Below are 27,041 nucleotides of genomic sequence, written 5' to 3'. Positions count from 1 at the left end.
ACTATAAAAATAGTGCTATTTCAACCTATAACATCTGTGAGCATGTGTGTGTGTGTCTTTTTTCCAAGAGAGGTGGGAGGGGCACTACACATTTTACAGTCAATAAAATATATACCATAATTAAAATGAGCAAAAGGGAAATAATCACAAGAGGGTTATAGGCAATGAATTTTGATATATGAATTAAGGGATCATTTTGAATGACCTAAGCATTAAAAAAAAAAAAATTACTGTAATTGCTTAGTTGGAGAAAGGAAACAATGGCCATCCAATTATGTGGGTGATAGATAGATTTATATATATGTATGATGAGGACTTTAAAATTTCTAGTTTGTGCCGAGGTGCACATTTAACCAAGGTTGAACTCAATGGCATGATGAAGGCAACTAACCCAGGAGATGGAGAACATTAATAGAAAAGCCTAAGGTATGTTGTTCACTGAATTTGTACCAAACAGTTGCACCAATTTTGTACTGTGAGCATATCCAAAAACTGATCCAAAAGGCTGGCCCTACACAAGTTTTCATTCGCTACTGGAGAAGATATCATCTGTGTAGGTAGTCAACACTTATGGTGGCTAAACATCATACAACAGAGCTGACAAGAGAATCTATCATATATATATATATATATATATATATATATATATATACACATATATATACACATATATATATATATATATATATATAGTTTCAAAAAAACACAAAAAAACAATAACAAAAAAACAACAAAGTGAGGACGTGATACGGATAGTGTTATTGGACGCTCGGGAAAGGAAGGAGAGAGAGAGAGAGATGAAAGACAAACAGTGGATACAAAGTGAGGGAAACAAAAAGAAACTAATCAAGGAATTTATAGAGAAATAAAGGATATCGAGAGAGGAAAATGACGAACAGAATAATAATGACTTCAAAGTTTGGCACAAGGTCAGCAACTTTGGGATAGGAGAATGTTGATTCTATCAATCCAAGTTATGAACTGGTACTTGTCTTGCCAACCTCAAAAGGGAGAAAGGTGAAGTTGAACTTGGTGGAATTTGAACTCAGAGCGTAAAGATGAATGAAATGCTGCTGGATATGTTCTTCATTTGCATAATCCTTAAAATAATTTAATCACACTCCAATATGACAAATGTCAAGAACAGGAAGTTTCCATGAACATTGCAAAAGAGGAGAAAGCATAACAGGTGAAGATTAACTGATGAGCTTCCATAATCCTGATCTACCCAATTTCACTCAGACAGCTTGGATTGACCAAGCAATATAGTAAAGACACAGGCCCAAAGTGATGTGCAGTGGGGTGGAAGTTAGAATCACATGATTGAGAAGAGAACCTCTTAATCACACAGCCATACCTATGCCTCCCATTTGTATGAAACAAAAAGACCAAAAGTAAACTAGATTAGTGAAGCATACTGAGAACCATCGATTCTTTCTTGCACAAAATAGCATGCAGCGAACTGGAACTCGGAATCACTTGATTAAGAGAACTTCCTTATCACATGACCATGCCTGTGTCCATGTATATCATATCAAACAAAAGCCAAAAGTAGACTAGATTAATTAAGCATTCAAAGAATCATCAAAACTCTTTCTTCCTGCAAGAACAGAATTCTATGTTTATTGAAAAAAGTACCAGTTATATAATATACAATGCAAATCAACTATTGCAGTTTTACAACTTCAATCCTTTTGATTGACTTCTATATTTCTCAAGATTTAAAATATCTTGAAGAATTGCTATAGAATGAATTATCATTCCGTATAATTAAGCATTCATTCTTATATTTCAACTACAAAGTATTCTCAACATGTTAGACTGAAGCTAAGTGGTACGCTGCATTGCCTAGGGACACCAAACTACCAAAGTAATGTTTAAACTTATGACCTCGTGGTCATTAGTGCAGCAACAATGGAAAAGCTAAACATGAAAAAAAAAGGAAGAAATTAACAAAGAAAGAAATGAAACTTTCTGCTGAGGAAGGAAATCCTTATCTTAGGGGAGTAATTAAAACTGCAACACATCAAAGAAAGACTAATAGCGATAAGCTAGAGAAAGTTAATTACAGATACACATACATTAGCTCCAGTCTTTACACATAGGCTCAGTGTTTCAAAGTCCGCCAGGCTATGTTAGTTTACGTAACAGGAACAGCAAACAACAGCCATTTGGCTTCACTGATAGTAATGAAAGGAGAGGCCAACACCAGTGCCAAAACAGGAAAAAAAAAACTTAGTAACCAGCCAGAGAACTTTGAAGCTCTGGAGAGAGAAAAAACAGGGGGGGGGGGAGAAAAAAAAACTAAAAGAACAAACAAACATTTAATCACTTAGAAAACACAGTTTTTAATGTCGGATAATGAATACAAGTGAACTAGAAGTAAACGAGAGAGACTTATGGGCATCTAAGGTGGCAAATATTATGATGTAGTAGAAGTATAGAAAGAGAGTGGGGGAGAGTGTGTGTGTGTGTGTGTGTGTGTGTGTGTGTGCACGTGTAAATGCTCAAGTGTATGAAGGGAAAGGATAACCTTAATATAAAGCTCTATTCTAAAATACGCTAACTAATCCATGTGAATAAATACGTAAACTAAAACAACCAGTGTGTGTGTGTGTGTGTGTGTGTGTGTGTGTGTGTGTGTGTGATGAATCAAGTGCAATAGAATGTGAGTGCAGGTGTACAAGAGTATGTAAGTGCTTGAGAGAGAGAGAGAGAGAGAGAAAGAGAGTGTGTGCGTGTAGGTGCACACAAGAGTGTGTAGGTGGGTGCAAGAAAGACAGAATGCAGGTGTGCAAGCAGAGGGAGAATGTGCGTGCATGCAAGTGGAGAAAAGACTAGAAGAGTTACGGAAAGAGAGAGAGAGTGCATAAATCTATGTGACAGTTTATGTGTGTGCAATGGGTAACTAAAATCATTACAATGCTCAGATGATTTGGTGTGTATCTATCTATCTATCTGTCTATATCTATATATATCTATATCATCATCATCGTTTAACGTCCGCTTTCCATGCTAGCATGGGTTGGACGATTTGACTGAGGACTGGTGAAACCGGATGGCAACACCAGGCTCCAGTCTGATTTGGCAGAGTTTCTACAGCTGGATGCCCTTCCTAACGCCAATATATATATATGCAACTATTGGTCAATATATACATGTGTGAATGTGAACAGTGTGTGTACACATATGCAGTTAATAAGTATTCAGTGTGGGTGACAGTTATTCCATTTATCTCTCTCTCTCTCTCTCTCTATTTCTAGGGTTGATACAATCACAGCTGGGCTAAGCATGGCAAACATTTGTAGGTTTCAAAGTGATAGATTTCCAATTACGTAGACTAAAATGGTTATAAATATTGAAAATGATGCCAATATTTACAACTCTCGAAAACACAAAAAATATATGAATTAGCTTATTTTTTGCTTTATGCTTTTTCTAGCACAATAAATAGTTGCTAGAGAGAGAAAAATAGGGAAAACACTGTAAGAGTATATTAGTTGCATATAAATCAAACGATAATGATTGTAGACAAATTAATTAAAGTAGGGTTCCAGCATGGCCAAGATGCCTAATATGAACTACAGGGAATTAATTTAGTATTAACATTTAATGCAAGGAGCATCAAAAAGTTATCTAGGAATAAATGAACGGTGAGAACAAAAACAATACTTGTCAGTGGCTAATACTTTTAATTATTCCAGCAATTAAGGGAGACAATTCCAAGCATTTTAGTGTTATTACAGCCTCATTAGCAAAGCAGTATCTTCACTGTATTGCCCAAGTAGTATGGGAATGATCACTAAGTACATGTAGAAGACGCTATGTTGGTTTGCAGGAATTGTTTAGAAACTAAGAACTCCAATTAAGTTATCATTTCATAATAGTTAAGTGCTAACCTATTTAATGCAGACAAAATTTTTTAAAATATATAAGAAAAATACAACCCTTGGAAAACTATATTTCTTATTAAATATATAGCTGTCATAGTAGAATTAATTTCGAAAATTTTCAAGATTTTACAACTATTCATTGAAACAACTTCTTTCAATATTCAGTTGGAACACAACTTTAACATTTCCTTATATAAAATCATGAGTGAGGGTTCTAATTTCAGTATGAAACCTTAAAAATGAGAGAGCTATCAAAGAACTGGAAGTGGTAAGTCATCCTGTGTAGGTTGGTATCAAAAGAGTCAAAAAATTTCAGAAAAGTGTTGTCACCTCAGAAGTCTGTTGCCATGTAAAAAAAAAGAAAAATTAGAAACGAAAAAAATGTAATTTCCATAATTTTTTTGTTTTTTTTAATCATAGTAGTAGACATAGTAGTACAGAGCGATTGCTTAATTAGGTAGGTATTTTAAAGTTTTCGTCAAACAAAATCAAGTGCCTTGCCTGAAGACATAATATGCCATGCCTGAAGTTTTCCTTCAACAGAAATCAATGTATGTCAGTATGTATGAATGTATACACATATATATACACATGCACACTCATTTAGTAACAAAGTAGATGAAGTATTCAATACTACCAGAAAGGTAGATAATTCTTTTTAAAAGAACTGTTACTTGTCTGGTACCAAAGGTTCCCTGTAGACAAATATTCTTTTACTAGTTTCAGTCATTTGACAGTGGCCATGCTGGAGCACCACTTTTAGTTGAACATAACCTCAGGACTTACTCTTTGCAAGCCTAGTACTTATTCTATCGGTCTCTTCTGCCGAGCTGCTAAGTTACAGGGACGTAAACACACCAGCATTGGTTGCCACGTGGTAGTGGGGGGGGGGGGGACAAATGCCGACATACATATTCTTTAAAAAAAAAAAAATTAGAGGAAGTAATTAAGACTTACTTGAAAGAATATTTGAATATTGTGAAATTTTGTAACTCAAGTAATTTACTCAAATGCTTTTAGTAACACAGAAACTATAACCTTATTCGTTATTTATCTAGGTATACAATCACAAAGTCGTGGGCTTGATTTCTAGACTTGGCAGTGCAGTGTGTCCTTCAGCAAGGCACTTCATTTCATGCTGCTCCCATATACTCAGCAAAAATAAGAACCAGCCAAGTGCTGGCGTAGGCCTTCTCTCTAGCTTCCACACACACCCTTGATGTCACATTGGGTCAGGAGTAGATGGTCGGAGAGTGTGTCTATACCTGCTTGTGATGCAAGATAGGCTCAAAACAATTGTAAGTATGGTACTTGCAACCAAGTCATCTTCAATTAAGAATAACAGCTGCAGTATATGTGCTGTGCCACTCCTAGGACTATAAATATTCTCTCATCTTTTGATGATGACATTTTCCAAATTATATATCACCAGGAAATAGCAATGGTAAAATATTAAAATGCATATAAAAAAACAAAACTGTAAAATAAGAAAATTCATATATCATTTAAATGATAGAGGAATTTCCTTATGATTCTCTATATACATACATCCTTATGTGTATGTATACATAAACACACACACACATTTTTATAGTCTTTTCTTTCATAGGCAAGATTTTTAGGACGAAAAAGCAACAGTTGAGAACTTTATAATACTTGCCACAATAATAACAACTCTTTTCTTTTTACCTACGTACAAAGTGAAAAGAAATAACTTAGGTTCATGTTCTTCTAGGGTACACTAGCCACCCCATAACTTTCTGAAACATTCAATCAGAAATAGAAGCAGCGGTGATTCAACTTAGCAAGAACTGACCTCTCTTTTGTCATGAAGTAATCTTAAAGAAAGCAAATCATCCAATAATTAATGGTTTCTCATTCAGGCACCAGGTCAGCAATTTTAAGGAGTTAATTGATACTATCAACCCCTGTACTTGATTGGTACTTTACTTCAACAACCCTGGATGGATAAAAGGCAAAGAAATACCACAAGGTATTTCTTTACAACACTGACTCATGGAAGCATCAGTTATACATCTCATCGCAATTCTTAGCAACAAACTTAACCGTTCTCATTGTACCAACTTATGAATAGGACTGAACCAACTTAAGAGCTGTAGTTTAGCACAAGCTTTGGGCAAAATCCTAATGACCCAAGTAGATTATGAATTGCTACATGCTATTTCTAGTTGTCAGGTGACTACATCACAGTTAACTGAAAGTATGTTGAAGGGAAATAGAGAAAAGGGAAATTGATACATGGAGAGAGAGAGAGAGAGGAGAAAGAGAAAGAGAGAGAGAGACTGCATCAAAAGACTGAAAATGGTTTGGCAAACAGCTAACTGTTATTCTGAAGTTCAAGGACAAGAGCATTTCTTGCCCATTGACTCTCTGACTCTCCAGCAAAACAAGAACCACTGAATGGAACTACCAGCTCTCTCTCTCTCTCTCTCTCTAATCAATTATCAAACTAATTTATACAGCAAGGTAACTAATGTTTGCCATTGAGTAAAACCTCTGTCTCTTTGTCTATCTCTCTCTGACCAACAGTCAATGATCTTTTCTGCTAACCTCAAATATCTGATGTTCTTCAGAAATAAATGAATGATATCACCTGCCAAGAGCAAATGAAAATACACACACACAAGCTTCATCTACCATTGTGTGTGTGTGTGTGTGTGTGTGTGTGTGTGTGTGTATAAGCTCCAAGTTCCAAGTTAGTCATTGCCTTAAGTTTACCAAAGTAGAAAGGATAGACTTTCTTTTTTTTCCGGTTAAATGCTAAGAACATTGGTTTCCTCAGTTGACCTTCTTCAAAAGACAGCCATAATGTAGTACACCACATATAAAATAACCTCTATCACCTCATCTTAGTGATGTGAGCAGTATCAAATAAACTCTGTTTTCGCTTTGAAAATGAAATGACATTTCACCTTATAGCGTCCTCATTCTCGTTAAATTTAAGTTCTGCTATACAGCATTATCACTAGATGAGATATTTTGCAATATTTCTCAATTTTTTTTTTTTCTTCTTTAAATGAACTGTATGTTCTATCACATATTATCTTTTAAAAAATATATAATACCTTTAAGAAAAAAAAAAAAAAACTTTATATCTTATGAAGTTACAATTTAACATTAAAAGCTATCACTTTCAAAATTTAAGCAACTGCCAAAATGTAATAGTATATAAAACACTATGTGTAAGAAGAGAAATAGATGTGATGAGACATAAAATTTATCGCCTTCTTGCTTAATAGCCAACAAACCCGATTTAAAAGTCAAACTGAAAAATAAATAAGATATGATACAAAAAGACTAAGTAATGTCTAAAGTATATATATATATATATATATATATATATATAAACCATTTTTAGCTTAGAGAAATTTTGGGGGGAAAAATAAAATACTTTCACCTATAGCTTAACAGCTCACAAATAAAAAAGAAATAAAATAAAATAAAAAATAAAAATTCCTCAAAGGAATTCAGTTTCCAGTTGATCATCTTTTATACACTCTAATGTGCGTGCTTCACTAATCAAAGGAGAAAGGTTCCAAGAGAAATAATACAAGACTTGTTATAGTTGAGTAATGTTTGTTTACTATTTGCGATTCCAATGTTTTATACTTGTCGATGGATTAAGTTTTGCTTTCTGTTTTTGTTTTTTTTTATGAGGTATGTAAGTAATTGATCGGTAGACACAGGATTTATCTGTTCAAATGTTAAAAGTATTGGGAGAACAGGAAGAGGAGGACAAAATACCAGAGTTGCTAATTTCATGACGTTCTTAAGAAATCCACCAGAAATGGTTTCTCGCATGTCTTTCAGAGGATATGACATACTTTTCCTTTTGACATTTTCTTCTTTTCTTTCTTGAAATCAAAAGAAATTCTTAGGAGGAAACAATCATGCAAATGAAGAAATTACCAAAACTAAATATTATGGCTAGGAACAGGCATGGCAGTAAGGTATGAAGTCAGCTTCCCAGCTACATGGCCTCAGGCTCAGTTTCACTGCATGGCATGTTGGGCAAGTGTCTTCTACTATAGCTCCAAACTGACCACAATCTTTTTTTAGTGGATTTGGTTGACAGATTAAAAGAAGCCCATCAAATATGTTTGGGTGAGTGCCTTATGTCCATGACCTTTTGTCATGTGTGATAGTTGTGTCTCCATTATCCAATTGGCATCATCTGTTTCCGGTCTTCCGTGGAAACATGCCTGGCCAAGGAGAAATATTACCTTGTTTGGAAACAGGTAAAGATTGGCAAAAGGATGTAGGGCATCTGGTCAGTGAAAATCTATAGCATCTAATCTAAGCAAGCATGAAAAAATGAATGTTAAAAAAATAATGGAAGAATGCTTAAGACAACAGTTATCCACAGACATTTTACCATGTTCCTTTCCCCTACACAATGTGCCATGAATTATCTCTAAGAGACAGTGGTAATAAATAAAACTAACCAATAACGGTATCTTTTACATTTCATCCATTATGATAGCTGTGGCCTTTTACTCCTGTTCTTCCATTACTACAATGGCCTTTTACTCTGAAAACTTAATGACTCTGAATCAACCTATTTAGTACATATAGTAAAAACCTCTCCCTTATTCCCCATGCCCAACCGACCTCCAGTCGAGTGTAATAAACACCCTTGTTTATGTTTTCCAGTAATCTACTAACCTGCATCAACAGAACATTATCAACAGCACTAGCCTCACCCACATCTCCCGATAGTAGGAAAAGGACAAGTTCTAATAAGTTATAAAGAGAGTACTTCTTTCCTCTTTAAATGAATAAAATGAAACAAAAAAAAAAGGAGAAAAAAAAAAGAAAATGTAATTGGATCAATTCAGTTAATATATCACTGGTTATTTGTTTTATCAGCAATAAACCATGAAAAGCTGATCACTAGATTTAATGGTACTCACAATATTGAGCCATAAAACAACCAGCTGAGCCAGGAAACATGGGTGCTGATTAGTTTTAAGTTAATGACATCAGTTGAACAACCGCTTAAACTTTTAGAATTTTTTTTTTCTTTTTATCTCATAAGCAAGAGTCTATCCTTGAAGGGATTGTGATGGTGTTACACCTACCAGTGTTTATTCACTGCAATACTTTATAGCTACTCCCTCATTCTCACAATCTATACTCTGCTGTAAAGGTTTAATAAAACCAAAATGTGTCCAGTGTCACCAACACACTTGCTCAAGCTCACTACCCCATTGTACACAGCCAGATTCAATTTCAATTTCAAAGTGGTCTTCCCTGTCATCAACTACACCATTCAAGCATTCAAGGGTAATTTCATTCGATCATTCTATAAGACAGTTCAACTCCCCATCATCCAAACAAAGAGTTAATGAAGCATGAACATCAAGTTCAACTCCTGCTGAGGTCAACTTTGCCTATCATCGGTTTGAAATTGACAAAATAAATGGATTTGGTAAATGGAAATTCAAAAAGGCCCATCATATATATTTATGTGTATGTAATATGAGTGTGAGTGAACATGAGTATGTTTGTATCTTCTTGTCTTGACATCACATGATAGTTGTCAGTGAATGTTACTGATATGCGAAATCATTTATTTCCAATATTCTTTGAAAACCTATCTGGCCATGTGGAAATATTACCTTGCTTGGAAACAGGTGAGGGTCGGTGTTAAAATGGGAATCCAAAAGTAGAAAACCTGCCACAATAAACTGTCCCATCCATGCAAGCATGGAAAAATGGATGCTAAAATGATGATGAGGAGGATGATTGTGATTTCTGGTTAAATACATTAAATTTCATTTAATTTTTAAAATAATGAAGAATTTAGTCAACTTTGTTTCGAACAAATTAACATGCAATCTTGAAAGTTTTAACTGACACCTCTTTAAAATGCAATGTTTAATCAGAGCCAAGGGTGGTCTCAGGAGGGTCAGTGTGAAAAGGGTTAAGAGATAACAAAGCCATGACTATAGAAAGGTTAGGACCCATTACTATATGGTTAGAACTTCAATGTCCGTAATAAACCAACAAGGACTCCAACACAAGGACTTGTTACATAGTGGTGGCTTGCATGCCTCAATGATTCTGAGAGATATGTCAGCAGAGAGCAAGCTACTGGTAGGACCTCACATGCTCAACATGTCAAAGAATGGAAACCAGTCGAATAATGGACTACCTTTTTCTTTCCCCGGGGATAAAAAATGTCTGTATAGGGTCAACACTCTACCTAGAGAAAAGGCAAAGTTACAGAAGCATTGATGACAATTCAAAACAATCGAGACCAGTAAGAGGACCACTCGGAGTCGAGAGCAGTGGACAAGTCAATGGCTTATGCTTCACGGGGAGTGAGAGCTTATAATGATTGGGACTGCTGCATGTAACAGCCATTATACAAAGCTACCAGCAACAGAGAGTAATAGCCACTACAGATGCTACAAAAACTTTGGGGCATGAAATAAATTATAAAATGGAAATGCAATGGACAGATATACTTAGAAAACTGGACAAGAACTGAACCTGCTAATTTAATTGAGAAAAACTGCAGATTATTCCATGTTGTGTGTCGTGGAAATATGAACTAATATCCATGCAAACAAACCTAGTTGACTACACAGAAAATATTTAAAAGCAACCAAAAAAAAAAAAAAAGAATATGGCAATGAAATCCTTTAAGCTAAAAAAGCAATCCGTAACTACAAACTTGCATGTACATGTACACAGATGAAGGTAGGTCGGAAACAAATAGATAAAGATAAATAGATGAAGAAACTGGTAAAATAATGGCAAAAGTAACTCCACTTTTTTTTTTTTTTTTTTTTTTTCTGTTTTAGAACAAGATAAATCTCAGTAAGAATTACAACCTGAACTAATATAAATCACCAAGATCTGAATGATTGTGTTTCAGCTCAGCTGAAATGAAATGTAATGGTAGCATTTCTTTGTATCCTCTTGAGGATTGTGAAGGTGATGGAAATTAGATATGGCTAGCTTTACTACTTCCATATCAGATTTTCACCAAACACAGATACACACAGAATAAGCAATGAACCATCTTTCTTTGAACAGAGATGTGGGAGGATGGAGGGAAGTCGGGGGTCAGAGAGGATGGAATGGAGAAAATAACAATGTTAGAATAAAATGAAAAAAAGATTAGGTTTTGAGATTAAGCATGAATTCAAAATCTCCAGAATCCCTTTTTCTCTCTCTAAAACTACTACATAAGAATATTTCCATCAACTCTTCAAGAACAAAGAGAAATAACACGAAAAAATAAAGGACCAACTAAATCCAAAATAAGGGACCACTTTTTGAATTCCTAACAGATTTTCATGTACTAATTTCTAACAAGGCTCACAGATAATGGTTGTAAAGCTGGGAATGAAAACAAGGTATAGTTGTGTCTATGCTGTCTGCCTTACTTCTTTCTCCAAAGGCATCCAATGGCAAGTAAAATGATAGAGCTCCAACCCAAAACCTAAACCTAATATATTACATGCTAAGCTTAACAGCTTACCTCTAATCACGATAACTTTCACTGACGAACACTTAAACCAGTGTAAATGATAACAGGTTTAAAGAAGCCCAAACACTTGTAGAATCTAGTACTGAAAGAAATCTGAAAGTTTAAACTGTCCTCATCTATTACTACATATAGGTGGCAAGTCAAGCTATCATGTGAAAGCAACACATCAGTTACTGAAAGACAAAATATAAGTACCATTTACAGATTCTCTGAAGGTGTAAACAAAACTCAAGTTAGTCTAGAGGCATTTCTAGACCCTCATCAACATGGGGACTACTATTTTAGATGAGATAAAAGAACCAAGACATTCATGTTCTGTTTTTTCTTTCCTTTTTTCTGAAAGGCTTTAGTGACAACATAAGTCAAGAGAAACGACTACGAGCAGGAATTAAAAACCTGGTCATAGTCTGGGTAAGAAAAATAAAAATTTTAAAAAAACTAAAGCAACGTTCCCATATATCAAGTCTTATATCTCTCATTTCCTTCTGGTGAGTGAATATTCACACATTTCCTGAGCTGAGAACTAGTGAAGAGTGCTTCACAGAGCTTTAAGTAGTGAAAACTATGCACCAGGATGTATTTCAAACCTAATCTACTTAAAACAGAACTTTAGCTTCATAGGACTTTCATTAATTAATTTATTTATTCATTTGCTCATCGAATTTCCTTTTTGTTGTTATTATTATTATTACCATTTTCTCTTCTTAAATCATTCCATTCTATGTAAACCCCCACACTTTATATCATTCCCCCTCATCCATTGCCTTGGCAGAAAATAAAAATCATCATCGTTATTACTACAACTACTGTTTTTTTGTTTTTTTTTTAATTTTTCATGTTATTTAATGACAAACAAGAGGAATTAGAATCAGCAAGCGTTAAGGAATCAGATTAAATTTTTAATAGAAAGAAAATTCTTTCGAGCAAAATCCTCATCATCATCTCAACCGATATAGTCATAAATGGTAATGGTGGTAGAGTGACTGAGTGGCTCAGAAGGTAAGTGTCAGTCTCGATAGTTTGAGATGGCAAGTCTGTAGTGTGTTCTCTGAAACCCTCTGTTCTACCGTCTGTGAATTAGCGAAACAACAGTGGACGGAATGAGATGATTTGGCACAGCTGTTTAGATGCTGATTATCTGGCAAAGCTGACCGGACATTCGGCCTCTTTTAGGAACAGTATGTTTTGGGTACTGGAAGCAAACGATGCACATACATGCATGCAGAAATATATACATATAAATAAGAGAGTGAGAGAAAGAGAGCAGGAGAGAAAGAGAGAGACAGACAGACATACATGCTCACATATAAAAACAAAGAACGAGAGGAATATCAAAATGACAAACAAGTCAGTGTCATATCAGTGACACCAAACAGGTGGTGTTGAATCAGGGGTGCCAAATAGGTGCTACCAAAACAGCTGCACCAAAATTTGTCATATCCCAACAGAAAATTTCCACTCAATCTAAAATATCTAAACTCATTTCATCATCCAACCATTGAAGAAATCATAAGAAGTCATCAATTCTGGCAGACAGTTGCACATAACCCAACATATACTTCAAGGACCCTGAGTGAGCAGCCAACACCAGTGTATTCGTTTAAGCCTAAATTCAAGTGGCAGTCTGAATTTGGTAAGTAGTTGAGATAAAATTTCTAAATGACAGCCAACACTTCTGCAAGACTCACTCTTAACATGAAATACGCAATGACAACTCAAACCTGAGTGAATCATAATGAAAATAAACTTCAACCTAAAGAATATATTTGAGAAGATCTGCTTAATTTGGAAAGTAAATTGTACAATTAACATTAATCATCATTTATCAAACCCTGAACATTATTGTCTTGAATCATAAGACTCATAGAGCCGGTTACCTGATTTCCACGGCATACAAGTGACTGAGACATAACACTACCCTTGAACAGGATGTCAGTCTGTCGCACGATTACTCATTGGGCGGTGTGAAATTGTTTTTTGCTCAAGGACACCCCCTACACCAAAGCTATGCGCCTATATTTGAAAGGTACATCCTACTTACAATATAGTGTAACAAATACTATCAACTCAACTAAATCATTGAAGGATTCTGTCATTGCTCTGAAAGTTTCTTTCATAGCCCAGAAAAGAAGTAGATGACTACTAGCCAAACAAGGTTGGTTCTACATCTAGTTGAAGCCATCATCAACATGTGCTGGAGTCACAAGTGATTCAAGTGCTACAACATGCACCCATGTCCCAGCGACTTGAGGTCTAAATAATAAGGATTCTAAAGGACATGTGGGACAAAACCATTCTCGTTATTATATAGAAGGAAGCTCTGAGCTATGAAATGCATGAAGCACTTCATAAACCAAGTCGACAGCCCAGTTCCATTTGCCATCTTAATTCACTTACACCTACAGGAGATGCGAGAATACCTTAGGTCATATACCCCAAAGAAATTAATTATGTTAATGATTACTGACAGAGACTTCTGATTAAGAAAAACTAAACAATCATAGGACTTGTAAAAAAAAATAATGAAGAGAATGTGCATGTGGGTATATATGCATAATGGATCATTTTATTTACATAAGACATGACAAATGTATATTACATTTGTTATTATAGTAACATAGAATTCAGCACCTACAACCTTTGAACAAAAACTGGGGGGAACAGATACACTATAGAATAGTGGTGATACTTTGTTGTTAGAAAAGAGGGCATGATAAAATATACCAAATACATGCTGTAGTCGGGATAGAGAAGATATCTAGCAACAGGAAATGTCGAACATATGAACTTACAAAACAACAAAGTTAGTCACTTTGTTCTTATCAGGATGATGTAAGACTGCAGGGGGTTGCGAGACAAGGGGGCCACTGCGGGTTGCGAGACAAGGGGCCACTGCGGGTTGCTAGACAAGGGGCCACTGCGGGTTGCTAGACAAGGGGCCACTGCGGGTTGCTAGACAAGGGGCCACTGCGGGTTGCTAGACAAGGGGCCACTGCGGGTTGCTAGACAAGGGGCCACTGCGGGTTGCTAGACAAGGGGCCACTGCGGGTTGCTAGACAAGGGGCCACTGCAGATTGAGAGGCTCATCTAACAAATGCTGCCACAGAAAAGTAGATGTAAAATGATAAAAGGAGATGACAGTTGTGTGTGAAAGCATGTGCAAACACACCCACAGACAAATATTGGTTACTTTAAATTTGACACTTATGTTGGATTAAATTTTTATTTGAATCATTTATTACAATATTTCTGTTGGTATTTACACACTGGCTTTGTTTCAATTAATGTTGAAAATAAGACTTTACTAAAATAACTATCATTAAGATCACAAGAGACCGAGTTCAAGATGGGGAAAAATTTTAACCAATGTTCAGAACCATCCAAGGATACAAAGAAACAAGTTCTAACTAGAAGAGGATCTTTTCTTACTTGGAAACTTAAAATTCTCATTTTAAGAAAATTAAAACCAAGACCAATTCCCCCAAAAAGCTGGTACTAATTATGAGAAGTGTTGAATGCTACATCATGCAAACAGAAAAAAAATAAATAAATAAATAAATGCCATTCATCCATGAGCATTCCTTAAATGAAATATTTCTCCAAGATTTTGGAAAATTTTGTATCACAAAGGCGATTCAGATTTAGTTAAAAAAAAAAAAATGACAAACATTGTAATAAAGTTACAACCAGATTTCACAAAAATGCTGAAATTATTTCTCTTGAATGTTATGGAGTTACCTTCCATAGTAACATGCCAATTGATATTCTGAATAATACATAACATATGATGTAAGACCACTTCCTGGTCTTTGACACAATTTAAAAAGTAGCCCTGCTCCACCCCCACAGCACAATTTATCCCTTTTTAGAAACAAACATCACTTTCATGATTTTCTCATTTTTTTCCCCAACTGACAAGTATAACAGGTATTATTCTTATATAGAAACAAACTTATCTCCATCACAATGCATCCAACTTTCTCACTGTCAACTGAAATCAACGACTGGCAGATACCAAGCTGGGCCTTCCACCTTATTGAGTCTCATTTATCATGGGTGTGAGCTGTTTTTATACCAACTGCTGTCACCCTTATACAATGCCACACCTAATTTACGCAGAGAGGCAATATATATTGAAATACCAATTACTGCTAGTACATATGTTACATTGCTAATCTATAATATCTAAAATTGATATAGAAATTATAGAGTTGTAACAATACTCATGTATGTTTTTCTTTTTTGCTGATGCATGTTGGAAATTGAAGCAAAATAAAGATTAAAAGCAGGCTTCACACACCAGTGAGCACTATGATATGCTTATGGTTGTTGTGACAATAGACTAATTGGTAGGTTTCTGGGAAATGAAGGGAAGTATTGACTACTAAAGCTAGGTTTTATAGAAATAAGTTCAATAACTGAATCCTGAGGGGAAAAATCTGGCATGGATTTTCAGGTAAAGAATATAAAAAAAAATCATCTCAGAGAAGTTTCTAAACTCTTGATGTTTCTTCAAAATACTTCAGCAACCTCTTGAACACACACATATATACATATATATATACATACGTGCATACACAAGCGCACACATTTTTCGTTTTTACTAATTGCAGTCACTGGAATGTAGACAAGTTGGGGTAACATACTAAAGGGTTTCAGTTATGCTAACTATACTGACAAAAAATTTCAATTTAGCACTCTAGAATTTGACATCTTTGTTTTATACTACTTCATTTTTTTTTTAAATTCATTTTAATTATGAACAGAATAGGAAATATATGATTACACCTCCCACCCCTTACTGCTGGCGCCATCAATTTTCCCCATTGTCTTTTAGTATTAAAGGAAAAAAACAACAACAAAACAAACAAATTAGTTTGTTTTCAGTGTCAAGTATATCTTGTCTATTAAATTAATTGTTGAAAATGAGCTATTTTGTGACATTTTATCTTTTGAAAGGGTAAAAAAAAAAAAAAAAGAAAGAAAAACAAAGCATTCTGCCTTTCTCTCCTTCATTCATTCCTCCTGCCAGTCCAAAAGTAAAAGGAATTTTAAGAGACTTCAGACCAAATTCTATATGAAATGCTTAAAAAAAAAAAAAAAAAAAAATTATTTAAAAAAAATTCACGTTTCCCTCCACCAGTTTGGAATCAGAGAAAGTGAAGAGAAAGAAAGAAAAATCTCGGGATTACAGACATTTCAAGAAGTAAAATATTTCTAGTAATTATGGAATAATATTCACAATTTTGGAGGTGTACTTGCGAGGTAAGAAGTGATTGGATCTGAGATCGTGTGTGGAAACTAAAATGATTACAGTGTGGAAGACACATATTAGCCATTCAAAAACTCATACGCAAAGACTGCAACAGTCACAGTGAAACTGTGTCAGTGACCAGGTTGCAGATGGTGTGAAGAAAATTCTGACACCAAATAAATGCTTAAATGAAGTTAACACTGTGTGTGTTTTTGAATGGTTGGTATCTTCTACAGTGTAATATTCACAAGGCAATCTCAAAAGAGATGGGCTGACCTTGCTAGGGGAAGGGGAATGAAACAGAAAAAAAAAGCGTATAAAAAAAAGGATAAAAAAGAAGACTTACACCAGATATTGCAGTATGACTCTATAATTTCTTGATTAATTCTCCGTAAGAATGAGATATTCGGAAAATAACGGTACTTCTTATTTTTTCCAACCAAAAACCATTTTACGTTTGGCTAGATTATAGAGAAAAATGTACACACTAAAACTGTTGTTTTCTAGAAGGTTACAGAAGTATGGTAACTTAACGCTTGGTATCTAGTGGAAAAGCAGAAGTCGATGATAATGGTGAATTTAATACTTACACGACATAAGCTATAAGTACAGTTGCATGCACCATGATTGTAATATAACTTTATCATCTTTAAGCCATTTTTAATTTCTACATCTTTGAAAACAACTCGGCATGTTTATAGATAGAAAGAAAACAATTAGAAAGATAGAATTTTCGATCACTCGTATGGCCATCATCAAGAAGATTTTGTCAATATTAAATACATGAATCTAACTCCTCACATAAGTTCATTCTATTTGTATAGTATATGAGAAGATAGTTTCAAGACAGATTTTGTTACAACAAAAATAGATAAAAATATATTGTTGTGTTCAAGCAATTTTAGAATAAAGAATATTAAAAGGTGTGTGTTCAATCAACTACGCAACAGATGTTTCACAAATTTTAGGAGTGTAGCATATAGATGGCTAGACTGAAAGTAAGAACCGACAGTTAACTTCTTTACTCAAGCTTCGATTTTGATACGTTTAAGTGTGTGTGTGAAATGCTGACGAGAAAACAGCCGCATAATTAGTATCAATCTAAATTCATTAGAAATAGAAATTATTAGTACTATGTCTACAAAACTAATGATCTGAGTTAAGAATTTTGGATGAGGAATTGAAAATCAAAAAAAAATTAATAATTTATATTAAATATTCTGAAAAAAGGATTTGGTGAAATAATTTCAAGAAATGTTTTTTTTTTTAAATAAATTTATAATTTCAAAAGAAAAAAAATTGATCTTCATTACGTTTTTTCTTTTTCTTTTTCTTTTTTTTTTTAAATAGCAATAGTAATCTGGCAAAAAAATTTATTGCAGACAATCAAAATGAAGATTAATTAGGATTAAACTTTTTTTTCTTTTCTTTTTTTTTTAAGAGAAAGAACACACAACTGGCTACAATATGATTACTTTTGGCAACATTTCTTTTTTTTTTTTTTTTTTTTTGCTTTTGTGAATTTTTGTTGTATTTTTTTTCCCCAACCTGAAATTCATATATACATTTATCTAAACAGTGTAATTATTATAATCACATTACACTGCTTATAGACAAGGAGAAAACAAACGAAAACAAAACAAAAAAAAATTAGAAAAACAAAATGCCAATACTGCAAATAGAAAGCAATAAAAAAAAAATGCAAATATAAATATCCAAAAGTGATTAATGTCAAAAATTAGTAACAAAAGAAAAAAAAAACATTGAAGGAGTAAAGAAATGGGTAGAATTTAGAATCTTAAAGAAAATCCAAGCATTACCTTCTTCAACAGTGGCATCCAATTGTTTCACCTTTCTGTGTACATCCTCCATGCGAGACTGCAAGTGGTTAAGTCTGTTGTACACAGAAGAGGCTTCTGAAAACAGCTCAGTGAACAGGTCCTCAGCATGTTTGCTCAAGCTGCTCAACTGGCGAATAGTATTAGCTAGTGTGTTGTTTGCTACACATTCTAACTCATTCCTTACACCTGGGTGTACTCCTACATTACTCACATGGACTGGCTCGACTATACGCTTTATCAAAGGCATCTTTCACTCACAGACCTGAAAGAAAAGAAAAAGAAAGCACAGTTTAATAGCCATCTGTGTTTTTTTGTACTTAACGCAAACACATCATGAAAATCCAAATAAATGCAGCAATTGTACAGACATATCTCTTATGGACATACTGTGTTTAACAACACAAATATATTGGTATCATGAAAATTGCCCAGCAGTGGGGCTAAGAATACTAGACACATTTCTGCCTCATTGGGCTTCATCAGTAGCATATACCCACTGGCACCCATATGCTAATATACCAAGAACAAAAGAAAAAAAAAATCATCACTCTTCTCTCCCAAAGGTTTAGGATCGTAATTTCAAAACAATTATTTAAAGTGCAAGCATGAAGACTATGTGTCTCTCAATGCTTCTACCTTAGTGTTGTAAATGTAAACGAGATTCTTGTAGTGATTAAAGCATTGAATATGGATGGATAAGAATCAGTAGGCTACCTTAATGTAGTAGGTAGCACATCTGTCCGGATTAAAGAAGATAAATAGTTCACATCTACCAAGCAACTTTTCCATCCTTTTTGCCATCCAGGGATTTTTAAAAACAATGTATAATAAGCTATTATTTAGTACTGATGTCACTTCAGCATACATTATTAATAATACTTTGTGCTATAAGCACAGGACCTGAAATTTGGGGGGAGAGGGGCTAGTTGATTACATTGACCCCAGTGCTCAATGACCCCGAAAAGATGAAAGACAAAGTTGTCCATGGTAGAATTTGAACTCAGAACATAACAAAATGCCACTAAGCACTTTGATTAATATGCTGCTCATATTCATATTACATATTTTTCAATATTTCTACATTTGCATTACAAATGATTAATTTTTTTTTCCAAGCAGATATTCATCATTTCTCAATCAAAATACTTCTTCAAGTAATAACTGTTTCATCCATCAAGCCATTTATCCCCCTCTTAATACCAATAGTTTACTGTCTGTCTTGAATGCATCAAATTAAATTTCCAATTTATTTAAGCTCAACCTGTCTCTTAAGATCACAACACGGGACATTTCAGCAGAGATCAATCCTGTTACAAATATTCAGATCAGATCTACCCTCAATCCCCCCTCTACTAATGTTCTGTTTTTTTTTTTGTGTGCATGTTCTACATGAATATCACCGGAGATGGCCTGCAAAGGTTATGAGCATGGCAATGCCCCACCACCACCACTCCTGATAGAATTTAAAACAAAAAGGGGAAACAAAAATTCTGCAGATCACAGTATGAACTTAAATATCTGACCAAACTATCTAAACTGCAGGAAAAGAAACAGAAAGACGTTAAACAGGTTCACTCGAAGCTGTGTGATCAAGAAGTTTTCAGGTAGTCCCATTATGTAGCACTTGAGACAAAGGTTTGCTGTTATAATTCTGGGCTGAGTAATGCATTGTGAATGAATTTTGTAGACAGAAATTGCACAGAGGCCCTATGTATGTGTGGTATGTATGTGCAAACAGCCATGCACACTTGTGTTTGGCCTCTCACCACTTGACAAACTGGTATAGATTTTTATGTCTCAGTAACTTAGCGGTTCACCAAAATAGAGACTAGAGTCAATTGATTGAACACCCTTCAAGGTGGTGCCCCAGTATGGCCACAAACCAATGACTGAAACAAATAAGAGAATAGATGGTTTGTTGAATAAAGTTTCAGCTGAAATCAAGAGAGAGTCTAGCAAAAAAGAAAAACTGAGATACAAGAGGAGACGAAGAAACAGAGGAGTAGAAACTGAATGTGTACAGAAGAGCAAAAGTGGATGAACAAAACAGCTTCAGACGAAACTATAGCAGTACAAACACTAATTTAATAGTAATTTTTGTAGACTGACCAACGTAATTCAGATATTTTGGTTGCCAAAACTATATTTAGTGTTTTGTTTCAACAGCCAAGATGTCCTTTGCATTGACAATCAGTTAATGGTGATCACCTTAACAAATGACTACTAGATTTGAACATCATGAGCCAACAAAAGAGCTCCAACATGGTCACTTAATCAGATATAGCAACTAAATCCACCTTAAATCACAGCCTACCATCCAATCAAGATATACTATGTCAGAATAAAAGACAAAATGGCTATAAAGGCAATGTTTCTGATCATTGTTCTACTTCATCAGAATGAACATGGAGACTGAAAGAATAACACAAATCATTTAATAATAGATAATTATTACGCCCACAATTTTATTCACGCACGCATGTGCATGCGGTTCCAATGAGTATATTTCGTATAGAAGGTCACACATGTCTATTTTTCTATGATGGTAGCAGGGGTTAAATTATTCTCAGCCATTTACATGAACTACTGTCAAATGTGACCAGATGGTTTTAATTAGTTCCAAATGTTAACCACTGAATTTATCGTGACCTAAATACTCAAGCACAGAGGCTTGAGATGGGGAGCTAAGTGAAATTTTGAAGAGTTGTGGAAACAACGAAGCCATTTGTGAATCCGCATTCGAAGCTGCTAAAAGGGCCATGTGGTCCATACGCAGGACCAAATTTTAAATCATGATTAAATACATATGGATATGACCCTTGGGAAACAAGTGAAGAAAACAGTATTGACCAAGTTTATCTTGCCCCTCATAATGTAACCGTCAACACAACCTTTTAGCATACAAGATCAACATGGCTGACACACTGTTATGCCTACACTCAACAAACCAACAAGGTTTAGGCCCAGAACAGTCTGAATCATTCCATATATAAGTTACTGATCTAATTATGGAATTAGCTTACTATCATTCTATTAAGACTGCTCCATAACAACATTTAATGACATTCTTAAAAGTTTACAAATATATGGCTATGATTAACCAATTATTTTATCTCACATAATCAAACATCAAATCTGGAAGTGAATTAAACAACGTAGAGGAGATTTGGAAAAAAAAACAAAAATGATCCAGAAATAGTATTCCCCCACCTTTCTTTCTTTCTTGACTTACATCTTTCTCTCTCTCTCACACACACAATATATGTATGTGTATATATATATATATATATATATATATGTATATATATACTCTTTAACTTAATTTCTGGGTTCTCAATAACTGAAAGGGTTTGCTAATTCATATATTCATAAGGCTCTGTAGTTAAGTAGTTTGCTTCACAATCATGTGGGTTTCAGGGGCAGCCCCTCAAGTGTCTTCTACTGTAGTCCCATACCAATCAAGTTAAGAATAACAAACATAAAAGACTATAAACTCAAAAATTGCCTGAAATCTCCACCTTCACGCAAGTGCACACCTGACATTATTCAGATAAAACACATTTGCTCTGGAATTCCTAGCTCACCCCAAGATTAATACTGTGTTGAATTTTGCAAATTTGAACATTTCCATATGAATTGGTTATTCTTTTGAACCTTTTTCCATGAGCCAACCAGGAATAGACCAAGAACAAGATGGTTACAAAATGTCTATAATCTCAGTTGGTTATGCTTGGGAATCCAGGCCAGAAAGTTTAATGACTGCTTCTTCTGATAGGATCCTATAGAGGAGATGACCAAGGACTCTATCCTCCGAGGAAGAAAATGGAGAAAATGGATGGATGGATAGATCATACAAACTGCAAATAATGAAAATGAAAAAAAAAAAAAAAAAAAAACTTTACAGGTAGATGCCTCCCCACTTTTTTTTTTTTTTGAGAAAGGGACATCACAACTACAAAAGCCCAGGATCAAATCATGTCCTAACAAATGAACCCATGATAAATGTGTGTGTAAATACAAAAACTAAACCCTTATAGGAATCCATACAAGGTTACCAATGTATTTTATTTAACTCCTCCAAAATCTTATATAAAAGAATAAAGCTTTAAATATATTAGCAATCAATAAGGACAGTTACAAGCATTGATAGATTATTGATGGTGTGCATTGTCATTTCGTTCCAGGTGAGTCCTGACTATGCAGACTTACAGTCAAAGAAATTCATTCCAACAGTAATCATCCCATTTTTTCAAGCATAATTCATCAAAAATTATTACATTGTCCAATGTAATGTCTCACATACAAAATGTCTTAAAAAGCTAGAGAGTGATTTGAGGATGATTTGGTTGTTATTTCTAGCAGACTAAGGACATAGTGCATTTAGCTACAGGCCCCAGAGATAAGCACAGTTAATAGTGAATCTTCTCGAAGTGTTGAAGGTTTAGTATTTAACTGGAGACATATAGAAAGGGGAAAGAAACATGGAGTAGCAGCTTAAGAAAGAGCACAATGGCTGCAGTAAAGGAGAGAGAGAGAGAGAAAAAGAGAGAGAGAAAGAAAGAGAGAAAGAGAGAGAGAAAGAGAGAGAGATAAGCCAGATAATTCAGAAGCTAAGAAACTATAATAGCATTAATAATCTAATATTTATCTACCAATCTTAAAAATAATCATCAACTACCTTGCTTAGTTAAAAACATATATACTTATATAACAAAGTATTAAGGAAGAATAAAGAAAACACTGATGGTAAAATTAGATTTTACAGAAGAATAGTGAATACAAGGATACAAAATTAGCATAGCAATATGAGCAGATATTCTAACAAAGACCTTACTGTTTCAAGTAATTCAAATTGACATTAACTGCTGTACTTCTTACTAATGTCAGAGAGGAAATCACATTAAACTTTTAGTAAATAAAACTTCTTTCAGTAGATATGAAATATGGAATCCATAATTAAAAGTAATTTTGATGGTGCAATGACTTAGAAGAGAACGCATTTCAGAAAAATGGTGAAGTTTTATTTTAGCAAGTATTTCTAATCACACCCACCTTGTATTCCAATCTGTGATGAGATGGTATACGGTGTCACTAGTAGAGCAAAAATGATACTGAACGGTGTTTAAAAAGAGAAAATTTTAAAAAATTAAATTAGATAATGTGGTTCTAGATAAAGTAGGTTTCATTCCTTGATTATTATAGCTGAAACTTCTTTGATCATAGATCTGCTGGGATAAGTCTGACCTGGGGCTAAACAACAACTTCAGATTTACTCTTAACAAAATTATTAACCCTTGCAGTATTTACAGTTATTTTAAGTTCCAAGTTCAAATCCCACTGAAGTCAACTTTTTTTTCCTTCTACAGTTGATGAAATAAAGTACTAGTCAAGTACTGAAACCCTTTCCCAAAATTTCAGGTTTTGAGCCTATACCAGAGACCATTATTAATGCCCTGAATTTTCATGAGCTATCTCAGAATAAGGGTTTAGGAGGGGGTGTAAGTTCTTCAATCTGAATACAACACAGACTTGGGTTTTTTGACAACTTGTTGATTAAGTAACAATGGCAAAAATACCACCAGTGTGTCCGATGATTGAATATATTAAGTCATACTCGACTTCAATATATTTAATAACATATGTAAAAGGGGAGGAGGTAGTAGCATGTCACTATATTAAAATACAAATATATATAAAAGACTATAGAACATGGTGCAGCCCCCAGCATTGCCATTTTCTGTCAAGCCATCCAACCTATGCCAGTATGGAAAATGGACATTAAATGATGGTGTGTGTCCTAAAGTGCCAACACATGAAACACCTGGACCTTGAGTCACTCTTTTACTTCTGCTAAATATTAATAAATACCATATATCATCATCATCATCGTTTAACGTCCGCTTTCCATGCTAGCATGGGTTGGATGATTTGACTGAGGACTGGTGAACCGGATGGCTGCACCAGGCTCCAATCTGATCTGGCAGAGTTTCTACAGCTGGATGCCCTTCCTAACGCCCTTCCTATATATAGATATAAATTGAACAAACGATTTATATATGCTGGATATGATAAAAGAATGTAACTGGTTGTGAGGCACTATATGCTGGAGAAGAGTCATTTAAGCCGAGCAAGAATGGAGAAACAGACGTAAAATCATCACCATCATCATATATATATATATATATATATAGTATAGTAGAAAATACTTTCAGGAAAGAGTCTTTAGTAAATATTTTCATGACAAAAGGGAAAACAAAAAGCACCGAAAAACCAATGCAAATGACTAGAAGATTATACAAAATAACTGAGACCAAATTCAGTTACAAGACTTCAAAATATAATCCAATCCCAATCATCTTGGCATTAGAAAATTCGGTTAATTTTGCAAGAACTACAAAACATGCTTTTGTTTAAATTAACCAAAAAAGAACAAAATAACATAAAAAGTTAAACACTATTATTTTGAGACATTTAAAAGTAAAAAAAAAAAAGAAAGAAAGCAACAAGGTTTTGCTTTTCTAAGAGAGCTATAATTACACAAAGTCTGGCCAAGTACATGCATCCATTCGGTACTGAGCAGTTTTTAATGTTGAAACTAACTTTTCTTAAAAGTTAATTTTTGCCAGCAGAGTAAAATTAGTCAGTTTAATTACTGTAGAGGTCTTTTTGAGACAAATTAATAAATGTCTCCACAAGCAACTTATGGAGATAATTTGTACATGGAGGAAAGTACAACTCTGACATTAAAGCTGTGTTGAAACAACAGCGAAGGCTGCACCAACTCATGATCTAAATTAACTTTACAGCTCAGTCTAATCAGAAAATTGTATTCTGAGACTATCATGAACAGCAGCAGCCTATAATGATTCATTTCTATGCCCCAATTATTGCCATTCCCTTCACTCTTACTAAAACTGGTACTGTAGGATTATTAAACTAATATTATTACTGGGCCTCACTTAGCTTTTCATCCTTTTAGCCAACCACAAAATATGAAGCTTTGCAAGTATGTTAGAAATAATTTTCATCATTGTTATTAATAAAATAAATACAGGAATGACTGCATAGATAGAAGTTTGCTTCATAATCACAGTTTCAAGTTCAGTCCTACTGTGTGACGCTATGGGCATGTCTTTTACTATAACCTGAAGTTGTTCAATGCCTTATGAATGAAAGTGGGTATACAACTAGTGGACAAAACTCCTTCATATATGTGTTCATGTCCCCACAAGCCTGCATGCATGTGTGATTGTGTTTTCATATTCTCACAAGCATGTGTGTGCATATACATGTGTGTTTTCATATCCCTACAAGTATGCGTGTGCATATGCTTGTGTTTACATTTGTCTCATGACTTAGAGGTTCAACAAATACCAGACTTAATAAGCATTGGGGTTGATATGATCAACTAAACCCTTGTATGTGGTACCCCAGTTCAGTGAGGCCACAGTCCAATGAGTAAAACCAATTAACAAATAATACTGGTATTGATGGCAGTGACTAATCCATCTCCACTCCCAAATTCCAGGTTTGTGCACATTCTAGAAACAATTTTTCTTCTTTAACTCTTTTACTTGTATCAGTCTACAGCCATGCTGGAGCACTACCTTGAAGGATGATGTTAGTTGAACAAATCAACCCTAATACTTATTCTATCAGTCTTTTTTGCCAAACTGCTAGGTTACAGTAACATAAACACACCAACACCAGTTGTCAAGTGGCGACAGACAGACACACACACAAACATATATATATACAACAGTTCTCTTACATTTCTACCAACCAAATCCACTCTCAAGACTTTAGTTGGCCCTGAGGCTATAGAAGACACTTGTCCAAAGTATCATGCAGTCAGACTGAACCCAGAACTATGTGGTCGGGAAGCAAGCTTCTTACCACATAGCCACGTTGGACAAATAAGTATCTTTCTTTAAAGGGACTTAATTTACTAAATTATCTTATTTAATTTGAATGAATAAAAAGATAAAACAGCTGACAATATGAACACCAAACTACTCACATTAAAGCATTTAATTATGCTTACGAGTGTTTGTGTCTAAAACCTCCATCATATTAAGAATTATAAACTTAACACTGTACATACATAGACATCTTAATTAAATTAAGAGCAATTAAGAAAAAAAATACACCTGTTTTATAGCATGTTGTAAGTTTAATTACTGTTAGCTACTTTTGGCACAGCAGAATTCCAGCCAATGAAAAAAAAAAAAATGATTAAAACATACTTCATACATTGCAATTAATAAACTAAGAATGTTATTTTCCTTCTACAAACAATATTAAATAATATATGTCTGTAATCAAACACTTGAAAGGAAAAACTAGCAACTAAACACCTACACAAGAATCCAACCATGCATCTGGAATTTTGCTATGGGGAGGGAACTTCTTTTTTTTTTTTTAAACATCATAGTAGCAGCACTCGGTTTGTCTTCATTCAACCAAACAAATATTCTATTAACACCAGCACCAAACCTTTCCATTAAAATATATCCATCGCATATTTC

The 27,041-nt window shown here is 34.4% G+C and overlaps 1 protein-coding gene across 1 annotated transcript in view; it reads right to left on the bottom strand.

Moving 5' to 3' along the window:
- Positions 1-27,041, bottom strand: part of LOC106870025 (uncharacterized) — a 112,454-nt gene that overhangs the window by 66,671 nt on the left and 18,742 nt on the right. Inside the window, 1 exon segment of the mRNA XM_089365676.1 lies at positions 18,493-18,775. Within this exon segment, the coding sequence (XP_089221802.1) occupies positions 18,493-18,760 (268 nt within the window). The 5' untranslated portion in view covers positions 18,761-18,775.

Source organism: Octopus bimaculoides, chromosome 18 (genome assembly GCF_046866305.1).
Source record: "Octopus bimaculoides isolate indiv1 chromosome 18, ASM4686630v1, whole genome shotgun sequence".
Classification (NCBI taxonomy): domain Eukaryota; kingdom Metazoa; phylum Mollusca; class Cephalopoda; order Octopoda; family Octopodidae; genus Octopus; species Octopus bimaculoides.
Note: the sequence above shows the minus strand (reverse complement) of the source record. Positions and strands in the feature narration are given on the sequence as shown.